At 36.9% G+C, this 9,348-nt stretch overlaps 1 protein-coding gene across 1 annotated transcript; it reads right to left on the bottom strand.

The window, feature by feature from the left end:
* Positions 1 to 427: 427 nt before the first annotated feature.
* LOC112910933 (olfactory receptor 56A3-like) lies at positions 428 to 1,375 on the bottom strand. The gene has a single exon (XM_025987247.2). It carries the CDS (start codon positions 1,373 to 1,375, stop codon positions 428 to 430), a length of 948 nt encoding a protein of 315 aa, XP_025843032.2.
* Between the last annotated feature and the right edge of the window lie 7,973 nt (positions 1,376 to 9,348).

Here is a 9,348-nt window from a genome sequence, read left to right as displayed (position 1 = left end):
GAACAGGGGGAAGTGGACAGAGAGGTGGGCGGGGTGTTCCAGTGACTGGGTGATGGGCACTGAGAGGGGCACTTGGTGGGATGAGCACTTGGTGTTCTGCTATGAATTCCAATAAAAAATAAAACAAACCACTTCTACTATCTGGAAAAAAAATAAATTTCTCACTTTAGAACCTGCCCAGTAGAAATCCAGTATTTTGTCAAAATAGGATAATATTCATGGGTATAGCAAAAGAGGCTAAGGATAATGTTAAAGGAGAAGTGAGAGAAAGGAAACATATAATGACACTTAAGTTTTATTAAAGAAGGAACAATATCCAATTTACCCAGTTTGAGATTATAACTCATAGATATGAATTGCAGGTCACTCACCCATTATTGATTCAAAATCATTCTAATTTAGGAAGGCAGATCTGCAGTTGTCCTCACTACCATCCTTTGTTTAGTAATCTCTGGATTCCTTGCTTGATCTCCTGAGTTCGCACTCCATAAACAATGGGATTGAGGGCTGCAGGAATGACATGGTGGAGAACATTGAGCAAGACTGGCACATCAGGGGAGACTTTCTTCTTTGCCACATGAGTGAGCACGAAGACCAGAAGGATAGTGCTGAAGAAGAGGATAAGGATGAAGTGAGAACCACATGTGCTCAGGGCTTTCGCCATAGCACCCTCTGCCTTGAGTCTCAGCACAGCTCGCAGTATAAGGCTGTAGGAGAGGAAGATAAAGATGAGATCAGATCCTAGCAGTGTCCAGCCTGTAGCAAACTGGTAGAGGCGATTGATGGTGACATCATCACAGGAGAGCTTGGAGACAGACATATTGGCACAGATGCAATTCTCAATGACATTTCCCCCACAATAATGGAGTCTGGATGATAGAATGGGAATAGGCACTGTAGAAATAGCATTCCTGGCCAAAATAAAAATGGCAGCCTTCGCTACAAATTGTTCTGTGATGATGGATGGGTACCTCAGTGGGTGGCAGATGGCCACATAGCGGTCATAGGCCATGACCATGAATGTACAGGACTCCATGGCAAGGAAGCAATTCATGATGTACATCTGAATGAAGCAGGCATAGAAGTTGATGGACTTGAGATCAAACCAGAAGATGGTCAGGACTTTGGGGATGACAGTGAGGCAGAGCACGATGTCCAATAGGGAGAGGATGCTGAGCAGGTAGTACATGGGCTCGTGCAGAGAGGCCTCCAACCAGATGGTGATCAGGAGAACACCATTGGCCCCCATGGCCAGGAGGAAGAGGAGGCTGAGGGGCAGGGAGAAAGAAAGTTGCCAGCTGGGAGACCTGACAAAACAATTCAGGAGAAAGTCTGAAATCTCAATGGATATGGTCCCATTTTGATTTGCTGTCATCTTCTGTCATATATTTCTACAGTTTTCCTTTAGTGATCTGTAAAATTAGGGTAAAAATTAGCTACTGAATCAAGACACATAAATTCACTACAATTTGCTTCACCTAGGTGAAACTCGTGTGAGTCCTAGCAGGTCATCGAGAGCCATGTAAATTCATGTCTTTATTCTTTGTGTTCTGATCCTGTTCTGATATTTCTATCACTAAGCAGTGTAGAGGACTAAGGTATATGGTTCATTTATACATTTTTGATTTGTTCAAGTTCTGTTTTTGAGAGAATGTTATGTCTTTGTAGCAACAAAATAAAGGATAAAATTACTTTGAAAAGTACTTTGGGACAGATGAGTCCCTAGATTTGTCTTTATAAGTTTCTTCCTTTTTGTTTTTTTGTTTTTTAATGACTACCTACCTATATAACAATGACAATTTAACTATAACAACACACATAAATGAGTAACAGAGTCTGTCACAAAGTTTGACTAGGTACAGATTCCTGGTTTTCCATGCCACCCCTGTTCTGAATTTTCAGCGATAGTTGGCTTAATAACAGATTAAAAATACTATATCCTGGCATGAACATTAGTTAATTTTCATTTTCTCTAAAAAGTCATTTTAATTTGGTGGGTATGGATCCTGCCATGTAATTGCAAATACATCTTCATACGTGTGGGATTCTTGACTTCAGGAATGGAACAATGTAAAAGTAGAATGTGCACTTGCACATATGTATGGAGGAGGCATATGTGTCATTGAAGAAGCTAAGCATTGATAATTCTCATTGCTATAGTGTGAGAGTGATGAAATGTACTTTTATGTACTTTCATCCCCTTCCCATTTCCCCTTCTACCTCCAATACAATGATCCAGGTCCTCCTGTCTAGTGGTTATGCTTTGTCTCGGTGGATTGGCTCACAAAGATTGGGAGATGCTGGAAGTGTGATGGTAAAAACCCATAGAAAAATGATATCCAGTCTTCAATTGGTGACCAAAGGACCTTCTCTTGTCTTGAACACTATGTTCACTCAAGTCTTCTTTCCATTTTTCTAGTTAGATACCTCATGCCTCTAAAACATAAATACTCTTTCTAATCACCACTTTTATCATTTGCATTTTGCCTTTTGTTCTTGCTCATTGCATCCTCTGATCCTACTCTGCAAAATTTTGACATATAATTCTTATACGTTAGGGCTCTAAATTTCACCATGTCTGAGAAGCTTTTCTTCTTCAGGCATTTCAGAGTATTCTTGGGAGGAATTAGGAATTCATTGCATGGAAGGAGGGAAAGTATTGAAATGAGAATTGGAGGATACAGCCAAACGGAAGAAGTGGAAATTCAGGCATGAGTGTCCATGCAGTATTCATAGAGAAAGAAGCATGTTCTCTTTGTCTCCTGAAGAAGTTTGGGATACTGATTTCCAGCCCTAGGGTGAAATTTCTGAGAACTCCATAGGACCATTTTTTTAAGAGATATAATTTAATTCAATAGTAGTACATAAAATCTGTAAATTTTAAAGCTGTACACAATGAATGAAGAAGAAGAATGAGGAATTGTTAAAATTATATTTAAAAATAGAGTAAAGGTAAGTTAATGTTTAAAAAATAGAATTTCCAAATTATCATATATGAGGAAATAATTATAGTTCTTGCTTATAAATTAAAAGTCTTCATTTAAGACAGTGATTCGCATTGTATATTGTCATAGTAAAGTTTGAGTCATATGATACCTTACAAATTATTCATGAAAATACAGAAAAAATTCATAAGAACATATGTAAATTGATAATTAGCATAGTATAATAGATTATCAATATTTAAGAATACATTAACTGGAGAGAATTAAAAATAATATCTATACAGAATTATCATCATTCTTCTAGATCTATCTCTATTTGCTTAACTCTCAAGTGATTAGCATAATGTCAAATATAGTTTATTACGTTTTAAAGTTGTATTAATTTTAAATATTTAAATAAATATTTAAATATTTGAATATTTAAATATTTAAATAAATATTTAAATGAATTTTAACTATTTAAATTTTTAAATTCAATTATTTAGCATACAGTAATATACGTTGCAGACAAAGGAGGATTTTTTAATCCATTCTTGCCACTCACTCTTTCTCCTTTCTCCTTGTTTCTCTGGATGTTTCTAAATAGTCTTCAATCCATAGTTTATCCAACAAGCATTGAACTTGAACTACCTATTAACCTCTAGAAGTAGAGCTTTTGAGTCTATATATGTCCTTCCCCATTCTTCTTCCAAACTTGGATTGCATCAGGGATAGCCAGTGACAGTAGTAGGCCTAAGGACTAGAACTGATGACTACTGCTTCCAGGTAGGGACAGAATGAAGAATCCAGTGAAGTTGAAAGGCAATGATAAAAGCAGAGAACCTGCAAGATGGGCTTTTTCCCATGCTGTAGGACAGACCCTCAGCATAACACTATGAAAGTGCTGTTTGAAGTGGAGGAGGAATTGTTAAGCACCACCTAACTCCATGCACACAGACACAATTGGGAGACATGTCTTCCATGTACCAATTCAGACATCTTTGCTCTGAACAAACCAGTGACAGATATCTCTATGTTCCCATGGTTTGTGCATAATCCCCCTTTTTGGCAGGTGTAGATTTTAGAATTTCTTTAGATGGAGCTAAAATCTAAGGGGCTATCTTCTGACTCTCATGGATCCTCCCACTGTGGTCTGTATCCTCAGTCTCTGAAGTTGTAGAGATTACATTTAATTCTTGTGCCATGAGTCAGGCATTTGGGGATAGAGTCTTTGCCCTAAAGCTTCTAAATGTTCATAATCACAGATGAAACCCCCAAATTTTCTAAACTGAGCTCCAGATGATATATTTCCCTGATCCCCTCTGCTCATTAATTGGCTATGGACAAATTCCTGCTTCTCTGCATTTTTAAAAAATTTTTATTGATTTATGATAGTCACACACAGAGAGAGAGAGGGAGAGGCAGAGACATAGGTAGAGGGAGAAGCAGGTTCCATGCACCGGGAGCCCGACGTGGGATTCGATCCCGGGTCTCCAGGATCGCGCCCTGGGCCAAAGTCAGGCGCTAAACCGCTGTGCCACCCAGGGACCCACTTCTCTGCATTTCTGACACCACCCAGAAAAAAATCTAAAAAAGATGGAGGATTGCAAAAGGGAAGGCCCCAGAACACACGTTCTCACATGTGCCTCCTAACCTGGGACAGGATGCAGCCTCTTCCACACCATTTTCAAAGTACTTCAGCTGTATTGACCTAGGAATAGAACAAAGCACAGATCTGGATTGAAGACAAAGATCTCCCCCATGTTCTTGCTAATCTTGGTATAGTTTCTCCCCAGACACCCTCTTACCAGGCGCACCTACAGAGGATGTGAGCAAGGAGGCCGGCCCCAGCAATACTGGAGTTCTGGTTAGTTTCTCAGGCATCTGGTATAGTTATAACTCCAGAGCCTCAGGGACATTGCCGTCTGGGAACTTCTTCCCATCACTACTCTTGGGCCTAAAATGTCCTCCTGGGACAGACAGGCAGGCAGGTGTGAGAAGAAAATTATTTTCTTTCTCTCTAAAAGTGAGGAGCTCTGTTAATCTATCCCAACATCGACTGTGTGTGCTGCAGGAATAGTCTCCTGGATGTAGGGGTGTTACACCCATCTGTCTATCCATATTCATACTCCTTTGTACATGCACGCTCAGTGCCTTGTATGGGTACAAAAAGGCTCATTCAGAAGTTCTCATGGGCTTCCTGCACAAAACTGTTTGATAAGCCCTCCCAAACCATCCTATCTAATGGATTGATGTTAATATATCATGGCTTTTGGCATTGCATTTTAATGAAAAACATACAAGAGAAACTTAAAAAAAATTCCTGAAAAAATACAATGTATTTTTCAGAGAGAAAATTCGATAGAATTTTTTTCCTATAGTGAAAGATGTTTCAAATGGGATGTATACACAACTCTATACTAGGAAATATGATTTATTCCTTTTATAAAAATTTTTATTTTGAACTTCATGTGAATTTTTCCTACCTCTCCAATATTGGGAGCAAACATGATCAGTTTCTTTATTTTCTATTTATTTGTTTTCATTAATTTTTAAAATTTTTAGTGTAATTGACACACAGTGTTACCTTAGTTTCAGATATACAGCATAGTGATTGGACAAGTCTATTCATTATGCTACGCTCACCTTAGGTGTAGCTATAGTTAGTTTGTCACCATACAAAGCTATTACAGTATCCTTAACTATGTTCCTTGGACAGTGCCACCACCTTCAGTCTCTTTGAAGGCCTTCTTTTACTCTATTTTTACCTCTCTTTCTTCCATAGATCTCAACATTGCTGTTCCTCTTTCCTTCGGGGGAGTGAAAACTCTGGTGTTCTTAAAATATGTCTAATTAAACTTAAGTATGCTTATTAGTTACATGTTTGTTGATGGTAGGAAAGGTTGGAAATGGAATTGTAAAAATGTCATTGGTTTTTAAATCTGATGTTATTCTTTGTTTATACTTAACAGAAATTTGTAAGTATCTGTCCACGTTGCTCTGTGAAAGTCCACTTCATTCCTTTCAACTGTTCGATTCCCATTACGTGCATTTTTTCTCTTCACGTAAGTAGTCTAGGCCTTAAGGACCCATAATTGTACCAAAAATAATGTTGCTTTCAATATCCTTGTACACTTCTCTTTATAGATCTAAAACCGGTATATGTGGAGGATTTTTAATTCAGTGAAAGCTATAAAAGTATTTAATTTCCATAGAAATTATAATGATTTCTCTACAAATTATTTATAAAATATTACTAGAAATCCTAAAGTTTCTTTATTTTTCACATTCCTTCCACTATTAGATGCTATTTGTTAAAAAAGTATAAGAATGTAAAATACTATGTTACTATTTTTAATTTGATTTTTTCCCGATAAGTGAGCATTGTTCATATACTGTTGAGCCATTTGTGTTCTTCATACTGTGAATTATACGTTGACATCCTTTATCTGCTTTTTCTATTAATTTTGTTTCCCTGCATATTGACAAAGTATCTACGCATATTAAATATTAGAACTCCTTGTTGGTTAGATATTGCTTGTCTCTCCTCAAGTCTGTTATGAAGCTCTCAGTTTTGTGTCTTCTGTCCAGACATCTTTCAGTTTGATTGAGTCAAATTCTATTCTTCAGTGCATAGATTTTCTCTGTGGATCTTATTTAGGGGTCACTTCACAAGATCACAAAATGCTTTTATTTATTTATTTTTTGTTTTATTTTTTGTAAAACAGTGCATTATGTTTCATACTGATATATTTAAATCTGTTTGTGGTTACATTGTGAAGAGTCGGGAGTGGTATTAAGTTAGTATGCAGTGCTATATTCGTAACAGCTGTGAAAATACTAAGTAATGTGTTGCTATCCACAACAATTTGTAAATTTCCTCTACCCTGAGTCCCCTATCACCTCTGCACTACCTTGGGCACTCTCATGGTGTCTCCTACACCTCCCCATGATCCATGAAGTGTGGATGCTGCCCCAGAGTACGCCCGTCAATGGCAGCTACAGTGCATAGTCTGAATAGCTTCTATTTTCTTGAAAGAGTTGGTGTGCCATTTACTAAATCTCTTTTTTCTCTAAATTTAAACATAGGTGCCTAAGTTGTTTTAATTATGCTCTAGATTTCAAAGTATCCACCCACCTTGTTGACCCATGTACTCTATGTAAACTGTCCTAGGTTGTTTGTTTGTTTTGTTTTACTTTTAAAAAGAAATTAAGTTCCAGTTAGCTAACATACAGTGTAATCTTAGTTTCAGGTGTGCAATACAATGATTCAACACTTCCATGCATCACCCAGTGCTCATCACAGAAAGTTCACTCTTTAATCTGCATATTCACCCATCCCCCACTCCCTCTTGTCTGGTAACCATCAGTTGGCTCTCTTAGTTCACAGTCTGTTTCTTAGTTTCTCTTTCTTTTTCCATTTATTTCTTTTGTTCCTTAAATTCCATATATGAATGAAATCATATAGTATTTGTCTTTCTCTGACTTATTTCACTTAGCATAATATCTGGATCCATCCATGTTGTTGCAGATGGCCAGATTTCATTCTTTTCTATGGATGAGTAATATATATTTGTATATATATTGAAGAATACAATATTGAATAATATTATATAATATATTCGATATAATAATATATTATACAGTATTGTATAATATACGATATTGAACACAGTATTATTGTGTTCTTTAATATAATATACGATATTGAACACAGTATTATTGTGTTCTTTATATATATATATATATATATATATATATATATATATATATTCACCACATCTTCATTATCCATTCTTCAGTTGTTGGACACGTAGACTTTTTCCATAATTCGGCTATTGTACATAATGCTGCTATAAATATCAGGGTACATGTATCCCTTTGAACTAATACTTTTTTAATCTTTATGTAAACACCTAGTAATACAATTGCTAGATCATAGAGTAGTTCTATTTTTAGCTTTTGGAAACCTCCATACTGCTTTCCAGAGTTGCTGCACCAGTTCAGATTCCCACCAACAGTGCAAGAGGGTTCCCCTTTCTCCACATCCTCTCTAGCATTTGTTGTTTCCTGTCTTGTTAATTTTCACCATTCTAACTGGTGTGAGTTGGTATATCATTGTGGGTTTGATTTGTATTTCCCCGATGGCAAGTGATGCAAAGCGTTTTCCTCATGTGCCAGTTGACCATGTCTGTGTCTTCCTCTGTGAAATTTTTGTTCATGTATTTTGCCCATTTCAGGATTGGATTGTTTGTTTCTCTGCTGTTGATTTAATAAGTTCTTTATAGATCTTGGATTCTAGGTCATTTGCAAATATCTTCTCCCATTCTGTAGATGGTTTTTTAGTTTTGTTGACTGTTTCTTTTGCTGTACAGAAGTTTTTTTATCTTGATTAAGCCCCAAAAGTTTATTTTAGCTTTTGTTTTCCTTGCCTTCATAGATGTATCTTGCAAGAAGTTGCTGTGGCTAAGTACAAAAACTGTGTTGCCTGTGCTCTCCTTTAAGATTTTGATGAAATCTTGCCTCACATTTAGATCTTTCATCCATTTTGAGTTTATCTTTGTGTATGTGTAAGAGAATGGTCTAGTTTCATTCTTCTGCATGTGGATGTCCAATTACCCTAGCACCATTTATTGAAGAGAAGAGATTGTCTTTTTTCTTGTGGACTGTCTTCCATGCTTTGTCAAATATTAGTTGACCATAGAGTTGAGAGTCCACTTCTGGATTCTCTATTCTGTTCCACTCATAAATGTGCATGTTTTTGTGCCAGTACCACACTGTCTTGATGACCACAGCTTTGTAGTACAACCTGAAATCTGGCATTGTGATGCCCCCGGCTATGGTTTTCTTTTTTAATATCCCCCTAGCTATTCGGGGTCTTTTTTGATTCCACACAAATCTTAAAATTATTTGTTCCAACTCTCTGAAGAAACTCCATGTTATTTTGATAGGGATGCATTAAATGTGTAAAGTGCCCTGGGTAACATTGACATTTTCACAATATTTATTCTTCCAGTCCATGAGCATGGAATAGTTTTCCATCTCTTTGTGTCTTCCTCAATTTCTATCAGTAGTGTTCTGTAGTTTTTAGGGTATAAATCCTTTACCTCTTTGGTTAGGTTTATTCCTAGGTATCTTATGCTTTTGGGCGCAATTGTAAATGGGATTGACTCCTTAATTTCTCTTTCTTCAGTCTCATTTTAGTGTGTAGAAATGCCACTGATTTCTGGGCATTGATTTTGTATCCTGCCACACAGCCGAATTGCTGTATGAGTTCTAGCAATCTTGGGGTTGAGGCTTTTGGGTTTTCTATACCCAGTATCATGTCATCTGCAAAGAGGGAGGATTTGACTTCTTTTCCAATTTGAACGCCGTTTATTTCTTTTTGTTGCCTGATTGCTAAGGCTAGGACTTCTAGTACTAT

This window comes from Vulpes vulpes, chromosome 11 (assembly GCF_048418805.1).
Source record: "Vulpes vulpes isolate BD-2025 chromosome 11, VulVul3, whole genome shotgun sequence".
NCBI classification, from domain to species: domain Eukaryota; kingdom Metazoa; phylum Chordata; class Mammalia; order Carnivora; family Canidae; genus Vulpes; species Vulpes vulpes.
Note: the sequence above shows the minus strand (reverse complement) of the source record. Positions and strands in the feature narration are given on the sequence as shown.

Excerpts from the sequence above, each read along its gene's own strand:
- LOC112910933 (XM_025987247.2), bottom strand. The coding sequence starts at position 1,375 with ATGACAGCAAATCAAAATGGGACCATATCCATTGAGATTTCAGACTTT.